Source organism: Calliphora vicina, chromosome 2, assembly GCF_958450345.1.
Source record: "Calliphora vicina chromosome 2, idCalVici1.1, whole genome shotgun sequence".
Lineage (NCBI taxonomy): Eukaryota > Metazoa > Arthropoda > Insecta > Diptera > Calliphoridae > Calliphora > Calliphora vicina.
The window spans coordinates 141,813,912-141,834,955 of record NC_088781.1 but is presented as its reverse complement, the minus strand read 5'-3'; the positions used below and the strand labels follow the sequence as shown (position 1 = coordinate 141,834,955).

The 21,044-nt window shown below is 29.6% G+C and overlaps 2 protein-coding genes and 1 non-coding gene across 5 annotated transcripts in view; all 3 read left to right on the top strand.

The window, feature by feature from the left end:
* Positions 1–21,044, top strand: part of Sec61alpha (SEC61 translocon subunit alpha) — a 64,820-nt gene that overhangs the window by 42,610 nt on the left and 1,166 nt on the right. Inside the window, exons 1-3 of one of the 2 annotated variants that reach the window (XM_065502335.1) lie at positions 18,345–18,524; positions 18,847–18,914; positions 19,890–20,981. In XM_065502335.1, the coding sequence (XP_065358407.1) occupies positions 18,518–18,524; positions 18,847–18,914; positions 19,890–20,981 (1,167 nt within the window). In that variant the 5' untranslated portion in view covers positions 18,345–18,517. Of the gene's footprint in view, positions 1–18,344; positions 18,525–18,846; positions 18,915–19,889; positions 20,982–21,044 lie in introns of those variants that run through there. The other variant, XM_065502333.1, reaches the window with a different exon arrangement.
* Positions 7,163–7,242, top strand: TRNAL-UAG (transfer RNA leucine (anticodon UAG)). The gene has a single exon. It is a non-coding gene; the product is annotated as a tRNA-Leu (tRNA).
* mmy (UDP-N-acetylglucosamine pyrophosphorylase mmy) lies at positions 7,841–13,331 on the top strand. Of its 2 annotated transcripts, XM_065502326.1 has the most exons (3): positions 7,841–7,996; positions 10,403–10,741; positions 11,870–13,331. In XM_065502326.1, exons 2-3 carry the CDS (start codon positions 10,405–10,407, stop codon positions 12,982–12,984), a joined length of 1,452 nt encoding a protein of 483 aa, XP_065358398.1. In that variant the 5' UTR covers positions 7,841–7,996; positions 10,403–10,404; the 3' UTR covers positions 12,985–13,331. The 2 variants fall into 2 exon arrangements, with proteins under 2 accessions (XP_065358398.1, XP_065358397.1); XM_065502325.1 differs by lacking the exon at positions 7,841–7,996 and having other exon boundaries at positions 10,294–10,741.

Here is a 21,044-nt window from a genome sequence, read left to right as displayed (position 1 = left end):
GACTATTGTATAACTTGCCTATGCTGTTATATTCACCTCTGCAATCTCCAGGCATTAACCCAATAGAGTTCATGTCGGAAATTTTAGACCGGAATATTGGAAAATGAGGCATTTCATCTAACTCCGAACCCTCTTTAACGAAGGAGAGGGGTTGAAATTACTAAAGATATAACTGAATATCTTGGAAACTCTATGAAAAGGCAACTAGAGGCCGTATTTAAGCTAAATGGCGACCAACAAAATATAAACTCTTTATTTTCGGCTTTTGGTGATATAAAATAGAGCGCTACCTATCAACTGTATACAAAATTTTGACTGTTGTTTTTAGATACTTTTCTCTTTTTCTCATAAATTTTCCACGAAATCAATTTTAATTTACAAAGTTTTTTAAAATAATAAAAGATTAAACAATAAATTAAATTTTAAGATTGATCAAACTTATATATTTCTTTCTATAATTAAAATATTTAGTTTCATAGATGAAAATGCTTGCTGTATACTAAATTTTGACTCTGACTGTATATGCTTTCAAGTGATTTTCAATTGCGGCGAGTAATCGTGTGCAAGAAATTTAAAATCTTTGAAGCTCTAGTTCGAGAAGATATATTTATGGGGAGTAGATAAAATAATGAACCGATCGTAACCATTGGTTTCGCTCCTCTCCAAAATAATGATATTAAATTAAACCTGTAGTTTGATCATGGACAGACAAACACCCATCAGATGGAGAGAAGGTCATACAATTTTTCCAGATACATACATTATTTTTTTTTAGCAATACAAACATCAACAGAAATTTAACATTGATAGAAAAATAACTGCGGGATCTCGGGATCTTTTGTTTAATTTAGTGTATATATTTTCAATATAAATGCAGTATTTTTTTAAGTTTAATTAAAAATCAACTGCTTTTTAATAACTTAATGTCAAGTAAGTATTAGATGAGTAAAATCTAAAAAAGCGAGAATTAAGATTCAGATGCGGTTATAAGGGAATGGCAAAATATTTCAAAGGAGACAATTGATTTTTCAGTTGGTCAATGCATCGTCGCTGTGAAGCAGTAAGAAAAAACAAGGGATATTCAAGAAAATACTGAGTCACTAAAAGGGCCAGACAATTTTTGTGAAAATTAAACCTATTTGCAATGCCATAATAATGAAAACTTTTTATTTTTTTATTTTTTTTTTATTTTCATAATCTAAATGTGTTCTTCTATTAAAAAATAAAAATTTCTTAAGAATTTTAGTTGGATATTGACCTAATAATTTAATATTTAAAAAATTTTTCATTTCCATTGATTCTAGAAAATGCATATTAATTTTAGTTGTAAAAAAATGCTTTTAAAACTCCCCGAAGATCTAGATTCTAGAAAGTTCAAACTCCGTATACTTTTACCATTAATAGCACTTTAAATAACAACGGAGACAGATTTTTTAATTTTGATCATTTCAAGCATGAACAGACAGACTTTTAAAATAGCTGAAGTATAATATTCTCTTCATTAAAAGTATTGAAACATTTTTTGTAATTCGACAATGTACTGTCTTAGGGCACTGCTACACGTTCAATATATATTGACCGCGATCCAGTATCGCGATATTTATTGAACGTGTAGCAGTGCCCTTAAACTTACGATACTTCTTTTTATACCCTTCACCTTAGTGAGAAGGATATATAAATGTTTGTCATTCCGTTTGTAATTTCTACATTTTTCATTTCCGACCCTATAAAGTATATATATTATGGATCCTTATAGATAGCGGAGTCGATTAAGCCATGTCCGTCTGTCTGTCTGACCGTCTGTCTGTCTGTCTGTTGAAATCAATTTTCTGAAGACCCCAGATATCTTCGGGATCCAAATCTTCAATAATTCTGTCAGACATGCTTTTGAGAATGTTGCTATTTAAAATCACCAAAATCGGTCCACAAATGGCTGAGATATGAGGAAAAAACCAAGACAACCTCGATTTTTGACATATATCTGGATTATATAGACAATATGGATATCTAATGATAGATATTTCAAAGACATTTGCAACTTATATAAGACCATAGTAAGTTGGACCTACAATGGGTCAAAATCGGAAAAAAAAATTTTTAACCCAATTTTTTTTTTCAAAAAAAAACTTTAAGATAAAAAAAAAATTTTTAAAATTTAAAAAAAAAAATTTTAAAATTTAAAATAACAATCGAAAAAAAATTTTTTCCAAAAAATTAAAAAATTAAATTTTGTTTACCTAAAAATATTTAAAATTTTAAGGTATAATTTGGTGAAGGGTATATAAGATTCGGCACTGCCGAATATAGCACTCTTACTTGTTTTATTTAAAAGGTGCGAAGAATTGATTTTTATCAAAATTTCACGTATATTTATGTAAAGCTTACAAAGTATGTAGGGCTTCCAAATTGGGATATATTGGAGCATATGCGTAAATAAAAAATTTGGTAATAAACTATCCACCATTAAAACACATTTTTAATACACCTTTTCTAAATATGTTTTGGTAAAATTCACTTAAAGGTTAATGGCATACAAAATGTATCAACCGGATCTATACCCGCATTTAATTTTCCAATCAAACTTATATAAAATGCGCAATTGTTGTTATTATGTATTTTGTACAAACATATACAATGCACATTTTATGATTTTTGAAATGTAACGTCCAAATGACAAATCCACATACATACAAATACATAGGGGCTGGAGTTACACATGCGCATAGAAATGTTCTTGCCAATCAGGAATGGAAAATTGAGTAATTTATTAAAATTTGTGATCCCCTTTTCAGCTTAAGTAAATACCATGGCTAATTCAACACAAAATAAAATACTTAAAGATACATACTTTGTATTTGTGTTAAAATGTTAAAATAAAAAACATCAGAAAGAAGATTTTTGTAAAGAAATATTCGAGCTTTAGTATGACCAAAATTCATTTGTATTTAAAAAAACAAATTGTCCAAAAAAACTTTACAATTATAGATCTGAAAAGAAAATAGTACTGAGTTTGCCATCCCTGTTACAAATAAACACACACATTGCTGTTTCATATCAAGTATTTATTTACCCGCAAAAGGTAATATCGGCTATTCTTCATCCATCCGTTTGTACTCACTGGTATGTAACCAAACATATATCCATCCAACCGTTCCAGTCATTGTGTCTCATGTTAGAATGTCGTACACACTGTGATTAAATCACAATCTCAAAGGGAGGTTTTTCTTTCTTTACTTTGCTATTTAACTATCTTAAGATAATGAAGTATTACGTCGTCTGTCCTTAGTAAGGTATTGTTGTTTTTGTTTTTTTTTTTTTATTATCGTATGTATTTTTTATAAAGAGACAATTGCGTTTTACTTTTCGAACAGCTGAGCTATAATTTCTCTATAATTTGTATAGTAGCAATAGTTGTACTGAGTGTATTTTTCTTTAGAAAATCTCTTTACCTTTTTGCACACCTTGACGTTTTTTCCCATTATCCTTTTGTAACGTATAATTGTCGAGCGTAACTTTGTTTTTACAATGTCTATTGTACGTTCAATACAAAATTTTCATATCTATGTATTTGGCTTAAGATTACAAAAAATGTACGAGTATCAATGTGTGAATGTGTGTTGAAACTTTAAGAAACATTCAATTGAAATTGGAGTAAATAATCAATTAAACGGGCCCGGTGTTAAAAACATTAATGTCGTAACGTTAAACTTCAAATACAGATGCATTGGAGATTTATATTTTTAATTTATAGATAAATAATTAATCATTAGAATATTTAAATTTATGTAAATGGATGTACACCATAAGTACAGTTGCGAACAAGATAATAGGTACCACGAAATTTTTAAATATTTTAACTTTTTTCACAGTGTACTGTGTTTGATATACAAAAGAGGGTGAATGTCGAATATATTAACTACAGCCTGAACTTCCAAATAAAACCAGTTTAGACCCGCCAGTTCACAAAATATTGCGATATTTGCTTGCAAACCAGTCGGCATTCAGCGTACTCCAAAGGAATACCACTATGTATTTTTGTTAATAGTGGCTTTTTCCTTGGACTTCGTTCTGTGAAGTATGCATTTAGAAATCATCTCCTTACTGTCATATCAATAACTTCTAAATTTCATTCGGTTTTTATTTGCTTGACAGATTAATATATGGAAAAGATTTTCCTTATTTTTTTAACTTAACTTGAATATTAATTTTCGCTAACCAATGGTGCTATGTATTGCGCGACCCACAAAAACAGGAATTATATAAAAAAGAACTATATTTAACATAAAAATAGAATAAATTCAGCATATTTAACTACATATTACTTTAATCTTAAAAAATATGTGACTTCTTTAAAAAAAAAAAATAATTCAATAATCCGGCACTGCTATTTCAATGTTAATAAAAAATACATACTGTAAGAGCCTTTATTTCCGAAGTTATTATTATTTTTACAAAAAGAATATGGCTGAATTCCAAAATGTACGTATGCAATTCAACCTTAAAAAGTCGAGCAATTCTTAACGCAACCGTGTAAACTTTGATAATGTTTCATATCGCAAAATGTATGAAAAAGTAAAAACACGCAGTATGATAAGTTTTTTTTAAATTTTAACTACGTGTTTGCATGCTATGCCTTGATAAAGATATGACTGCATTGCATATATTTTCTATAACTAAATATCTGTGGTAAATTTTACATTGCTAGAGAATAATTTATTTTCCAGATGTAGGTAGATACAATTATGGATCCATATTCACATGTTTCGGACGTGGTCCTTATATGGGAGCTACGACTAAATATGGGTCGATCTTCATAAAATTCGGTATGGCGATTTTCAAACAGATATCGATATCTGTAAGAGATTCATGAGTATTTAAGCAATATTAGGATATAGGGTCCAATAATATGGACCGATCCAAACTAAATATAAGTTTGAGATTTGTACCAACTCTTCCGTCGAGGGCATATCGTGCCTTGAACGGATCGTCTTACAATTTTACCAGGACCCAGAATAAATATATCTTTTGGGTCTACGTCCAATATTCAAAACTCAATAACCCCGCATCTTTTTGGTGGTGGGTATAAAAACATTTAAAATCCGACTGAATCCATATTTTTCAGGTCGAACTTAATATAGCAACCAAAACAAACAAAATAGTAGTTATTAGCTTTGTTTTAGAGCACGTTTCAACTCACTCAATTCCATCTTGCATCTCAGTTCTCCTTTAAATTTCCATTATCTATCAAGCCTGTGACTCGTTTCATTCGGAATGGCTTCATTTCCGTAGTTATTATTTCGATTTTATTTTTGCTTCTTCAGTTTCCGTTTTATTGTGTCAAGTTTGTAAAGAAATTGAGAAAAAATTTCAGAAAAATAATAACTTTCAAACAAGTACCAATCCACTTAGAAAACTGAAAGTTGTTTCATACTGTAACAAATCGTTAGCTTAGTACGCAAACGTAACAAGTCCACTTTTGATAGAAATTAAGATTTTGATGTAGAAAGATAAGATACATACATATTTTGCAATAAAAAATTTCGTTATTTTGTTTTGTTAACTGATGATTTTTCAGTGATCCGCAAAAGTGCTAGCTCCACAAAAAAAAACTAATAATAAGTCCAGCAAAAAACATTGAATATGCTATTTAAATCTACTTTTTCAATACTATTTGCTATAATACTTTGAAGATTAACATTTTTCGATGTAATCACTATAGTATGGTTACACAATTCACTGTAAAAAAAAAATTTAATTTTTTGTCTCTCCTGTAAAATTAAAAAAATGGGACTTGACACGTTTGCGTACTAAGCTAACGAAATGTTCTTTTTACATTTTCTGCAGAAGCAAAATACGGAATTGATTCCACTTTCGAATGTTATGGAATTTGGTGACAATTGTTATGTTTTATCTTTATAAAAACTGCCGAATAATGATAATTTTAAAAATTAGTTTGTTTCAGTCATCATTGGTTTTAAAATTAGCAATAAGTTGATGATAAATGTTATATATATGGGCATTTCCACAGAAAGGTCCAAAGTTACAGGAAATAAAAATATTCAGAGACAAATGATTTTTTCTAACTTTATATTAAAAGAATGTCAACATTTTTAAAATATAATGTATTTACAGCTAATCTGAGTTGTTATCATGATAAAATTGTACTGGAAATATGTGTTTTTTTTTGTACATACTTGTTACTTTTAATGAATTTTCTCATTAGTATTTATAAAATCTTTCTATCAGTGTTATTAGTGGTATACCACTTTGAAAATCAAAATAAAATGTGATTATTAATTAGATGTTTTTAGTTAAAGCCACTAAATTTTGATTTGAATTAACACTGATGAAAGATTTTATAAATACTTGTAATACGTTGTATCTTTATCGATTAAACGATGTCTGTCCGTCTGGCTGGCTATTCATGTAAACCTTGTGCGCAAAGTATAGATCACAATTTTTGAGATATTTTTATTAAATTCAGCACTTGCTTATTTGTCGGCCAACGACGAAGCCAAATACATACATATGACCTCTCGAAATAGTAATTTATACATATAGGTTTTGTGTATATACCAAATAAGTTTTATATATACCGAAGTCTATCATCTGTCATACATCTTTACTTTTTAATTTTAACTTCAAAGTTAATTCGAGTATTCGATTATTTGGTAATTATTGATTGAAAATTCTTTATTCTATATGTACTGCAAAATTGTATTCGTTTAACCTTCGCTTTACCAATACCCACCCGGGTGACCACATCGATTTTATTGGTTTAATATTTTTTTTAATTTTGTTTCGATTTAAATGAAATTTGTACTCACTGAACAAATTCTAGAGTTCTATAGAATTTAATAGAACCATTTTAAACTTTTTATAAGGTTTTTTCAATTTTTTAAAATTTCGTTCGTCGCATATATTTATAAAAGTGTAGTGTCGCCCGGGTGGGTATTGGTAAACCATGTACATAAAAAACCTTTGGTAACCTTCGCATTAAAAAATTAATGTTTATTCAAATGACCCCCTAATTCTTACACTTACATTTAGTAATGGGAATAATACGACTTGGAATAAAAAATAATAAAAGAACGTTTAGAATTTTACATGCAGAAAAACAGACTCCAGTTTGTATGAGTATTTTGACATTAGGCAGGCACAAGGCAGCGTGGCCGAGCGGTCTAAGGCGCTGGTTTTAGGCACCAGTCCGAAAGGGCGTGGGTTCGAATCCCACCGCTGTCACAACTTTTTTAATTAATTTATATTTTTCATCTGACCGTATTTATTATCATTTTCTATAATATTTATTTAATACAATTATTATTTCCTTTCGGATTGTTATTATTTTCATGCTTTTATGTGCAAAGAACTTTGAACTGTGTTATCGACAAGAATATAAATTACACTGATTTACCACAAACACTGCTGTATCTAATAAAGGCGAGTGTACCAGTGATGATATGTGAAAAAATAGCTCAACTATTTTGAAATTTATCTTTCTAACAAGATTAATATCCCATTTACATATGCCTGAAATCTACTTTAAATAAGATTTTGATCACAATCGAGTTTATTTTACTAGATTTTAATAAGATTCCCCATACAAAACAAAAATTTAGATTTTGCTAAAATTTAATATAAATAAAACAAAAATAATATTAAATTTATATTAATAAAAATGCATCTAGAAAGCGTGGTATTTAATTTTAAAAACTACACACAATGTAGTTTTTTTTTTGTTTTTTGTCAGAGTACTATTATCCACCCGATTCGTCCATCACTTTTGTACTAGTGTTTGACAGTTGAATTCTATTTAGATGTTTTTTATCGATTCGTTTTGTGTGTGTTTTCATTTCTATACGTGTTGTTTGATAAAAGCGGCTGAAAAAAATAATAACAGCAAAAGAAACTAGTTCGCAAAAACAATTGTAAAAAATAAATGGGAATGGCAAATATTTAAATAGTTTACACAATTTATAAAGCACATAGAAAAAAGGTAAATTGTAAAAAATGAACACAACAGAAAGACACATTTACAAAAACAAGAAGTATTTGTTTTCCTATTAGAATAATTTAACAGAACCCTGTTAATGGTGCTGATAAAAATAGTGTTATATGTAAATACTAAAAAATAATGTAAACAAACCAAAAATAAGGTTATTTTATAATTGTTCACTATACATATTTGAAAACAAAAAATTATAATGGCAAGATAAAAAATAAGAAACAAACTGCTTGATAAGAAAAGCTTTATTTAAGAGATGTTTTTATTTAAAAATGTGTTCAATATAAAAAATACGTATGTATCTCAATTTCTTTCGAAGTCGCATTTTTAATGTATTCTGCAAGTCTAACAAATTTGCCTCTTCCTATGTACAGTGAGTGTCACTCAAAATCGTACAACATATTTTTTTTTAAATATGAAATTATAAAGGCAATAATATAGGTGATTATATAAAAAATTAAAAGTCATTTTATTAATTGGAACAAAAAATATGTATTTCAACAAAAAAGTTAACAAAACCTCAATTCGTTAAAAAAATATTGATGAAAATTAAAGAACATCACAAAATTCATATTTCACTTAAATTCGTACAATTATATTAAATTATAATTAAAACTTTAAAAATTAAAAAAAATGTTAATATTAAATAATCCTAATACTTTGTAGGGTATCATTTGCTATTTTTTAGTGCCTTTACGATTTTAAATTAAGCCTTGATATTCTGGGCACTGACAGTAAATATCTTTTGAACCAATAAACAGAAATAAATTTTAAATCGTATTCTTTGGGAAAACGCGATAACATATTTAATTCGTAATATTTTTTTTTATTTGTTTATTAGTATTTATAATACTTTAATATAGGTGGTATTAATTTAAAAAATTACATTTATCAAATATTTTAATTTTGTTTATACTATTTTATTTTCAATGAAATTGAAACTTCCCCAAGTACGTTTAAAACTTTCTGAATCAACTTTCCGAAGACCCCAAATAACGTACAACCATGATTGATACATCAATATACATACAGTGGTGGCCAGGAATTTAAGACAAATTTGTTTGCTAAATTCCACATGATTGTCAATTATTTTTTCAAATAATATAGTCCTGCTCATGCTGCTATTTAAATTCGGGAAAATCAGGCTGATATTTTTTTATCTATTTACATTTTATTAATAGATATTTTAAAGACCTTTGCACGAATTTTTTTCACCTATTTGATTTCGCCAAAAAAAAATTATTTCATTAATTTTGTTTTACTAAAAACTTATTTAGGTATCATAAAAAACATTTTTTATCAAAAAAAATGTTTTCACAAAATTTATAAAAAATTCGGCACAGCCGAATATAGCTCCCTTGTTTGTACATAAATCATGAAATTTCGCCTAGTGTAAAAAGCACTAAATTTACCTTTATTTTCAAAAATATCAATATATCAAAAAGGCATATCTAACAAAATTGTGTATAATTAGGTATTAATTAGGAGTATATAAGATATAATAAACTGCACTACTAAGACGGTCCCATAATAATCAATAGCTTACATATAAGTTCTACAACAGGAAATTACTTTACGTTCATAATTTGTTACAAATATTGCACAAACTATATCAATAAATCAATATAAACTTATAAAATTATTTCGATTTGAAGAGATATTTTAATAATACAGATTAATATTTATTTGTTACTGAGAACCTGTTGGGTATTTAATAATATTTTTATTTATACTATTTTTGTTAAAAGTTAATATATTTAATTATTTTATTTAGTAGCTTTTATTAGCCATTAATGGCCCCTAAGGCTTGGTTATATAAATTGAAGAAAAATAAATAAAAAAAAAAAAAATATAATAATCGTAGGACTGTTTTTGGAATGTAGACTTTCATAAACAGGATTTTTATTTTTTTATATGGTTTTTAGAGAATTGCCTGTTATTAATAATAATCTGTATTCACAATTATTTATTCAGGGACATCAAGATTTTGTGCTAAAAACTTCTTCATTCTTTATACAGCCTGATTGAAAAAAATAAACATAAGTCTCTCTCCTCTAAACAAATCTAGCCAATTGCATTGATTTTGAAGTAAATACAGTAAAGCAAAAATAATAAAAACAGAAAAAAAGAAACTAAAAAGAAAAAACTTCATTGTGGTGTAGGTTTTACACAAGTTGGAATAACTAGACCTGTTGATATTTGAATTGTTTACTTGCTTCTGCTACTCGTATACTTCGAGGCCCAAATGCAAAACAACCAACTTGTATACGATTCAGTTTGTGCGCGCTTGTCAAAGAGTTCGGTTGTTCGAAACGTCTCCAAATTTAGAAATATTAGAGTACTTAATATAATTAAATATACAAAACTTTGCTCTTACTTAATTTTTCACTTGATTAGACATGACTGATTACACTGAATTGCACAAACGTTTGAGCCAAGTTGGCCAGGAGCATTTGCTGAAATTTTGGGATGAACTATCGACCACAGAACGTGCACAGCTGGACAGCGATATAGCTGAACTAAATTTGAACGAACTGAAGTTGTATTTTGATCGTGCCACAACATCATTAACGCAAAATGGTTTAAAATTAGATGATCGTTTGCAACCCATTCCCGAATCTAAGGTTATTAGTATTGCCCGATCTTCGGAAGAAACATTGAGTGGTTATCGTGAAGAAGGTTTGAAACAAATTTCTTTGGGACAAGTAGCCGTTTTACTTATGGCAGGTGGACAAGGTAAGAATTGCATTTTTTAATAACATTTAATTTTTTCCTTTTTAAATTGTAAGATCATTAAACTTTACTGTTATACAATTTGTATGTATTTATGAATATAATAAATACATACATACATATGTATGTATGTAATAAGTTTTTTTCATTATGTAGGTGTGTAATGACTTAAATATCAACATTTTTTCTGATTTTTTTTTCCAAACCACACTCTGAGTGGTTTTTATTGCTATCAAATCGTGTATTCAAATGTTTTGGTTTGATTAGTTTTACTTTCAAGTCACGCCTCAATTGAGTAGCCATTCCTTTCCTAACGGTAGTTAATTATTTAATAAATCTTTGGCATGCAACACAGAAAAACAGACAATTCTTATCTTAAAGTCCCTTTCTAAAAGCCTTGAACCTATTGGTGCACTATATTATAAAAGAGTTTAGCAATTACAAATGCTGTGCATAAAGTAAATTATTTGCTTTACGTTTTCTGTCTTTGTGGATGTGTTTTTGTCTTTGTTTATTTATTTTTAATTTCTTTTAAAGTTTTCATAATTATCTTGCTCTCAACAATGCCAACCAGCTTATGACAACCATTATTATTAAACTCAGTCAAGAGTTTACATTGTTCACATTTTTTTTTTTTAATTTCAAGAGTTAATAATTTATTTAACACGTACATAGTATATTGAACTCGTACGAATATTGTTCAAACTAATTTATCTGATATTTCAGTTTAGAAAATATTTTTTGTAAAAAAGATAGATATTTTGTGTTATGATCTCAAACCCAATTGCTATGTAATACTGTTAGACTTTATATTATAAATATTAAAAAATGTTTTATAAGCAGTCAATAATTTACTAATTTTTCCATTAAAAAAATTAACAACACATAATTGTGTGTTCTATTTTTGTTACTTCTTGTGTTAAAACAAGTTTTAAAGGTCAAATGAAACTGAAACTATACAAGAAATTTAGCATTTTAACAACTGACTGATATTTAAAACTTGCTAAACCATTTACTTGTTGGTTTGGAAACATGTTCTCTCATACATTCAAAGACTATATATTTGTAGATATTGACGTTAATTTATCTACATATACATAGATTTATAATTATAAATTTATATCGTTTTAGGAACTAGATTGGGTTTTGCTCATCCCAAAGGCATGTATGACGTCGGTTTACAATCCCATAAAACTCTATTTCGCCTACAAGCTGAACGTATATTGAAATTGGAAGAATTGGCCTTTGAAGCAACTGGCAAAAGGGGTGTTATAACATGGTATATTATGACGTCAGAACACACCATACAACCAACTTATGACTATTTTGTGGCCAATAACTACTTTGGATTGAATAAGGAAAATGTTGTACTGTTCAAACAAGGTTCATTGCCCTGTTTCGAATACGATGGCAAAATTATACTGGACCAAAAGCATCGCATTGCTAGAGCCCCAGATGGCAATGGAGGAATTTATCGGGCCATGCAACAACAGGGCGTATTGGATGACTTGACTAAAAGGGGAGTCTTATATTTGCATACCCATAGTGTAGACAATATTTTGATTAAGGTAGCCGATCCAATATTCATTGGTTATTGTGTTCAAGAAAACGCTGACTGTGCAGCCAAAGTTGTGGAAAAATCTTCACCCACCGAGGCTGTGGGGGTGGTAGCAATTGTGGATGGTAAATATCAAGTAGTAGAGTACAGCGAGATATCTGCCAAAACTGCAGAAATGCGTAATTCGGATGGCCGTCTAACTTTTAATGCTGGCAATATTTGTAATCACTTTTTCTCGACTGCGTTTTTACAAAAAATCGCCAGTACTTATGAGCAGGAACTAAAATTGCATGTTGCCAAAAAGAAGATACCCTTTGTCGACAACTCCGGCAAACGCATTACTCCAGACAAGCCAAATGGCATTAAAATCGAGAAATTCGTATTCGACGTCTTTGAATTTACACAAAAGTTTGTAGCCATGGAAGTGCCCAGAGATGAGGAGTTTAGTGCTTTGAAAAATGCTGACTCAGCGGGTAAAGATTGTCCTTCAACGGCCAGAACCGATCTTTATCGTTTGCATAAAAAATACATTGAGGCAGCTGGTGGTCTTGTTCATGGCGACGAATGTGAAATATCTCCATTTGTTAGTTATGCTGGTGAAAATTTGACTCCTTTGGTAGAAGGCAAATCGTTTACTACTCCTTTATATTTGCGTAGTAGCCGTGACAATGAAAATGGTCATTTGTAAATTACACACAAAATATTATAAAACATTTACATGTCGTGTGTGTTTCATCAATAGGAAGCAATTTTAAACATAAGTTACTTAAAATTCCATATACTTAAAAATAAACCATATTGTTTAGTTATTTCGTTAGACAAACAACCAAAAAAAAAAAGAATATGTTTAAAAAACTAAACTTAACGAATTGTGCAATTTTTGATTATTTTATTATTTTTTTTTTTGTTTTATTTGTTTACGTTTACAAAAACAAACTAAATTGTTACTATGTATGTAATTAGATTTTAAACGAAAAAAATATTAATAAATGTATGTATTTGTAACAGATATTATTTTAATGAAAACAACAAGAACTCTTATAAACTATGTCTAATTTTAATGGAAAATTCATGTTTTGAAGCTATATGTTAGGCTATTTAGTAGAAGGTAACATTGGCATATTCAAATAATTATATGTAATTTTAAATATGTCAATGTGATACCTTTGATATATTGGTCATCATTTATCCGCATTCAGTTTCGCACTCGAAAACTTCCTTCTATTAGTTAAATCATGAAACACTAAAAATTTGAATTTCATCAACAATTTTTTTAAAGAAATATTTCAATATTTATCTTAGTTGAAGGGTATATTAGATTCGGCACAGCCAAATATAACACTCTTAAGGTAGGTTCACACATGGCAAATATTTGAAGAAAAAGACGTAACCACTAAATAAAATATATTTTAATTCTTTTATTTATTTCAAGAACTCCTTTTACTTAGGACAATTCAAAACAAATATTTAGTTTTATTCTATTTGATGCTGTTTGATCTTGTAAGACGTCAAACAAATTTGTGCAAAAAAGTGGTTACGCTTTTTTCAGTAAATATTTGCCATCTGTGACCCTACCTTTAGTTGTTTAATTATGAAAATGTTTAAAAAATAGTAGAGTTAAGATTGCGAACTTTGATTTTGCAAAATAGCTTTTTGTTATACTACTCGTGGTACTATGTGAAAAATTAGTTATAGCCCTATTGAACATAAATAATTACTGTATCTTTTTACATTTTGTTTTTGTTTATATATAGTACATATAAAATTTTTGTCATCATTTTAGAATTCAATTTATGTGGTCATGTTATTTTTATTTGTTGTACTTGTATGTAAACACTATAAAATGATAAATGTTTTTCTTTTGTTTTTTATAAATAGAAAAATATTGATAACAATATAAATGAATTTATTGACATACTATGTACCAAAGAAAATGTTTTATTTCCCTTTTTAGTTTCATTGAAGAGATTATATTTTTTTTCAGGGTTTCGATATTCAGCTCTAGCAACATATTTCTTACATTTGACTATGCAATAAATATGAAATTATCTCATTTCATCACAATCAGCTAATATAAATATTCATACTGTTCGTTCGTATTACTATTAAAATTGCAATGCTAGTCTGCAATTTTTAGTAGCAAACACAATCCATTGCATATCCACCAAAATATATGTTCGTGCTTTAGTACCACACACAGTTTTTCTGTCGTGCTAATATTGCACTCCATTCGTTTTATTTTGTTGTGCTGGCAAACTTTTCTAGCAAAAATACACACTTCTGTAGTTGTGCTATAGCACAATTGACATTTCTGCAATTGATGCTATCAGTTGCTGTTCTTGATAAGTGAATAACAACATATCAGTAAACACACCCAATGTACAGTTGGGCAGAATCAAAATTTTTTTGAAATATATCTGGCATTTCTAAACGGCTGATCTGATCAGGATAAAATTTGACGCGGGCATAGCCAAGGAGTATTCGAGTTTAAATTATTAAAATGGGACCTACAAATGCCTCAGGGGCGGCGCTATGGGGGCTCAGAATAGGGTACCTTCGTCATGCAAAATTTTTAAACACGTGCCTTTTTTTTGTTTCCCATTCGATTTCAAAGAGTTTTATATGTTTAGAAAGCGCTCGCCTATGTCTTGAAAAAATATGCTTGTGTGTGCTATTTATCTCTTATACTTTTCGAGTTATAGGCATTGAAATTTTAAAATTTTGCCATACCTTGGTCCGCTTTTTTAAAAATATAGGTCGTACTTTTGTACCGAACGGGCTCGATTTTTTTTTTGTTAGTTAGAGAACTAAATTATCAGTAATATACAAAATATTTCAGAGTAATATCGATTATAGATCCAAAAATAAACGATTTTTAATTTAAGAATTCAAAAAATAGTAGATTTTTGCTGTTTTTTGGATGAAAAGGTGACTTAAATCTTTTTTATTAAAAAAAAACTTTCTTTAAGAACATATAACAATTTTATGTTTTTCTGTAAGGTAGCTTTACAGAGAACATTTTGATATAAAAAACATGTCCTATTTTTTGAACATGTTGCCCTTTCGTCCTTCGGAATTTGACCTATTTTTTGATAAAAATTTCAACTTTGGGCCACATGTTCTAAAATCCCAAAGTTGGGATCAAAAAACGGAAAGCAGCTTTAGAAACCTTGATTTGTTCCCTATTTATCCCCAAAGTATTTTCCCAGCCCCGAAGGAAATGTAGACCATATGGTTAAAATTGTAAAAAATACCATTTTCGGGATTTTCGCTTAAATTTTTAGGAATTGTGGGATTCCTTTTAACCTTTTGAAAAGTTTTTTTACACTTTGTAATTTGGAATGACAAATTTAAAAAACGTTGAAAATTTCATTGAGTTTTGCTAATAAATAAAGATTTTATTACAGATTACATATTTATTGAGTTTCTAAAACTAAAATTTTTATCAAAATTTTAATAGGATTGCAAATACATATTAGGAACAATTTGATCCACATTTATTCCGAACATTTTTTTTTCTTGTTTAGATATTTTAATTTTTGGTCTTACAAAAAAAATGCAAGTCAATATCTCAGTTAGATTCAAAAATATTTACACTAATGAATAATCGTTATTTCGTATTACATACTTGACAATAAAATAACTAGCAGCATCCAAATAGCCAAAAAACAAGAAATATCAATGCAACCATAGCAAAGCAACCAAAGAAATGTAAATTGCTGCCAGAGAAAATTGATAGCACAACAAAACAAAAACGAATGCTGACGCGCAATATTAGTTCGGCAAAAAAGTGTGTATGCTGCTATAGCACGAACATATATTTTGGTTTTTGTGCTACAATAACGAGTTGACAACTGGTTGTATCTGCTACTAGAAATTGCAAACTAACTTTGCAATTTGTATAGTAATATATGAATAGTAACAGCAATTTATATTAGCAGAGTTATACAAAATTATAATAGTAACTATATTTTTAGTATGCAGATTGATAAAAATGTATATTTACTGCAATTGACGGCTAATATAGTAGCAATTGTAAACCCTGTTTTTTTTAATTAAATTAAATAAAGTTGTTCAAATGTGTGTCAATGGGAGGCTCAATCATATTTTTAAATTTTGCAATTGAAAATCTTTTTATGTGTTTGTGTAAAATACTTGTCAATTTTACGAAATGTTTGTGAAATTATTATTAATGGAACCAATGGTCGATTTTATGAAGAAATTCTGATCCGTATTATATATGGATGTTTTAAAGACGTATTTAAATCCATGCGCGGATAAACTATTATCATAAACTGATCCTTGTATTTATAAGAAAACCAGGTTAAAAGTATGTAACAACACAAAAATATTTTAATTTCGCCATTATAAAATATTAAAGTATAAAAAGTGTAATTCATTTATAGAAACATTTAAAAAACGGAATTTTAAATCGTTAGTTAAAAAGAATTTGGTCATTCCGTATTGGATATGTAATTATCATGAATACACTGAATAATAGTAACTTTATTGTTGCTATAAAGAAAAAAATACGACGATTTTTGTTCTTTTAAATTTTTAAAAAAAATTTAAGTTTTTTTTTAAATTTATTAGTGAAAAAAAAATTTAAACCAAAAAAAAATATATAGTTTTGTAAAAAAAAATCGATTTAGAACATATTTTCGAGGCTGTCCTGGGTTTTTCCTTATATCTCAGCCATTTGTGGACGAATTTTCTCCATTTTAATAGCAACCGAAACGGGTCTATAGCGGATATATTGCTGTATGAATCATGTAAATTATTTGGGGGCTACGGAATGTTGATTTCAATATACAGACGGACATGGCTATATCGACTCCACTGTCTATAACGATCCAGAATATATATACTTTGTGGGGTCGCAAATGAAAAATTTAGAAATTAAAAACGGAATGACAACTTATATATACCCTTGCCACTCATGGTGACGGGTATACAAATGTAAGCGAATACGATTGACTCCTCCCGGCACAAGGCCGTATACAGACTGAAATATTATTCAGCAAAGTCGGTTTTATACACACCCCAGAGTTTAAAGCTATTCCAAAGAAAAAATGCAAAAATCATTCCGTAGATATAGAACTATCTAGAGGATATAAGACTCCAGCATCACTAGTGGATGAAAACTTTGTTTCTTAAAAATAGATATATTTGAAGATTTGAAGAGAATCACAACGTCGTCCGCATAGGCAACTGTCTTCCTACGGTTAGATTCAAAAATCTATCAGTCGCTCAAGTCTTCAACAGAAAATATTGATAGGTCTAAAATCCTTCGGCTTCGAGTGGCAAGACTTACCAGCTTTAGTTATAAAGATTAACTTTCCCTCTTGGTAAAGGCACTTGGCAATCCCTTCACGGCGACCTGCCGAAGAAGTTTGGCGTCCTCAAGGTCGACTTTCTAACAAGCTACTCTTTTCGATTCCCTTGTCCTCATCGGTAGGAGGCGATACCTCTGGCTTCTGACTGTTATTATATGGAATAAATATATATATACACACTTTTAAAATGTTTAACTCTTGTTGCTCGTAACACAATATTAGCTGTATTTTATTGCTAACGTTCAGTGTCAATATAGGTATAGTTAGCAAAAAAAACTTGGTATCACTTTACATTGAAATAGAAATTGCGGATAGAAATTTTGCACAATTTTTATAAAATAACCATTTTATTATTTGTAATTTACCCAATGTTTATATGAAACTTTTAGCTCATTCAATTCTTCAAAGTATCAAAAATTTAGTAGAAGTTACAATACAGATTGTAACGGTACACTACAGATATGTTATCATCAGTGGCTAAAGAACTAAAAGAAGAAGAAGATTCATATGGACTTGGCAGCACTGAAAAATGGTCACGTGAACAAAAACGTGTAATATGTATGAGAAATAAAGATAGCAAGACATTCTTTGACATTTGTCGCCTAAAAGCATTAATGAAAACAGTGCAACTATAGTCTGTATCTAGTATTGAATTGGCAGCACTTTGACACGAAGCACAAGTGCAGTTGAATTTCTTGTACGAATTTTGTTCATTCAATTTTTAACGTCGGTACATTTCGTTTGCGTGTTCGAAGAGTTTTTTCCAGCCCAATTAAAAAGTTGGGGGAATAAATTCACTTTCTATACGGACGTTTCAGTGGAAACAATAATTAGGAATAATTTTTTACATAGAAACATTTAACGTTAAAAGCACAGCAAATAACAATGGGAAGTAAGTAAACAACATCAACGAAATTATAAATATTTTTACAAAAGAAACGAAAAAGTGATTTAAAAAAAGTGCAAGCAAAAAGACTATTGAGATTGAATTAAAGCAACATAGAGATGAACTAAACTGAAGAGTAGTCCGTCCAAAATTACAAACGAATAGCTTTGCTTACGTATACATAGTTTCCAAATTGCATGCCGGTGTTTTTATTCTGGTTGTAATGATACAAATTTGTGTTTATTTGAATATAAATTCGATGCTTGAAAATAAATATGTAAATAATGGTGACGTGTTAAACTAATACACTTCTTTTTTGCCCTTCCAGTTAAATTTCTTGAAGTCATAAAACCATTCTGCAGTATACTGCCAGAAATTGCTAAACCTGAGCGCAAGGTAAGTCAAACAATCTATCCCTATACTTAAAATTTGAAAAAATAATACAAGTTTAATTAATGAATTCAACTAGAAATGGACAATTAATTGATAATTTAGTATTTAGTGAAGCCGCCTAATTTTCAAAATGTATTTATTTGGTAGTAGAAAGGTTGCCATACACAACTTTCTAATTATCTTATAAGAAAATGTAACTAAAGAAAAGACAATAACTCAAAAAGGGATTGAAGGGTAAAGCCACGCAGGCATTTCACACCTTAACAATTGTTATATGTTATCAGTGGAAAGATTTGTTTTGCTTTAAAATGTATAATTTAATATAAATCAACTTTTAAAAACACTATTTTGTAACTGTTAGGAAAAAAGTAAATTGTATTCTGTTTATGAATGGTGTGCATGTTTTTTTTCTCTCATTTTAGTTTGACATTTATCTGTATTCGTATTAATTTGACAGTTGTACCAGCGTATACGACGTGTACAAAATAACCCGAATTCAAGTCGTTTTATTTCGTCATTAAAATTTGTTCGTTTGTCTTCTGCTTTGATACATTTTCACATAGAAAACAATCATAGCATTCACTGTTGATTGTTGTTTATGTTATTTTTGCTTACGTAGCTATACGATGACCACTGTCATTATTATTAAAATGACGATGCTTTGAAAGATTAATATTTTAGGAAAGTAATATAACTTGTTTATTCTGTAGTTAAATTTTTTATTTAAAACAAATTGTTTAGGTCAATAAACCATTTCTAGCTAATTATTTAGATCTAATATTTTAATGTGTATTTAACAAATAATTACTTTTTCTTAAATTGATAATATAAAATCATATTTTAGTTAGGATTTTTAAATATTTTGTATGGGAGGAAAAAAAGTATTCATTAATTAATTTGATTGATATTTATATGAATTAATCCAATATGGATGTACCGTAATAAAATGGTTTTAAATACTATACTAATCTTTTGCAGATTCAATTCAGAGAGAAAGTGCTATGGACCGCCATAACGCTATTCATCTTTTTGGTTTGCTGTCAGATTCCTTTGTTCGGTATCATGAGTTCCGACTCAGCTGATCCCTTCTACTGGATTCGTGTAATTTTGGCCTCCAATCGTGGTACCCTTATGGAATTGGGTATCTCACCCATTGTGACATCCGGTTTAATAATGCAATTGTTGGCTGGTGCCAAAATTATCGAAGTTGGTGATACACCCAAGGATCGTGCCTTGTTCAATGGTGCTCAAAAATTGTTCGGCATGGTGATAACTATTGGCCAGGCCATCGTGTACGTTATGACTGGCATGTATGGTGATCCATCAGAAATTGGCGCTGGCGTTTGTCTGCTGATCATTATCCAATTGTTCGCTGCCGGTTTGATTGTTTTGCTTTTGGATGAATTGTTGCAAAAAGGTTATGGTTTGGGTTCTGGTATCTCGCTCTTCATTGCCACCAACATTTGTGAAACCATTGTATGGAAAGCATTTTCTCCCACCACCGTCACTACCGGACGTGGTACTGAATTCGAAGGTGCTGTCATTGCCTTATTCCATTTGATGGCCACTCGCAGCGATAAGGTCCGTGCTTTGCGCGAGGCTTTCTATCGCCAAAACTTGCCCAATTTGATGAACTTGTTGGCCACAGTACTCGTTTTCGCTGTCGTCATATACTTCCAAGGTTTCCGTGTTGATTTGCCCATCAAATCTGCTCGTTATCGTGGTCAATACAGCAGCTATCCCATTAAGCTGTTCTATACATCGAACATCCCTATTATCTTGCAATCAGCTTTGGTTTCGAATTTGTACGTTATTTCCCAAATGTTGGCTGTTAAATTCCAAGGAAACTTCATTATAAATCTGCTCGGTGTTTGGGCTGATGTTGGTGGTGGCGGCCCAGCTCGTTCCTACCCCATTGGCGGTCTCTGTTATTATCTGTCGCCACCCGAAAGTGTTGGCCACATATTAACCGATCCCATTCACGCCCTCCTCTACATTGTGTTTATGTTGGGCTCTTGTGCGTTCTTCTCCAAAACATGGATTGATGTATCTGGAAGCTCTGCCAAGGATGTAAGTGCTTAAACAACTATTCTAATCGATATAAAAAATGTAATTAATAATGAATTTATGTAA

Excerpts from the sequence above, each read along its gene's own strand:
- mmy (XM_065502326.1), top strand. The coding sequence starts at position 10,405 with ATGACTGATTACACTGAATTGCACAAACGTTTGAGCCAAGTTGGCCAG. Across the intron at positions 10,742-11,869 it reads ACTTATGGCAGGTGGACAAG|GAACTAGATTGGGTTTTGCT; the intron begins GTAAGAATTGCA and ends ATATCGTTTTAG.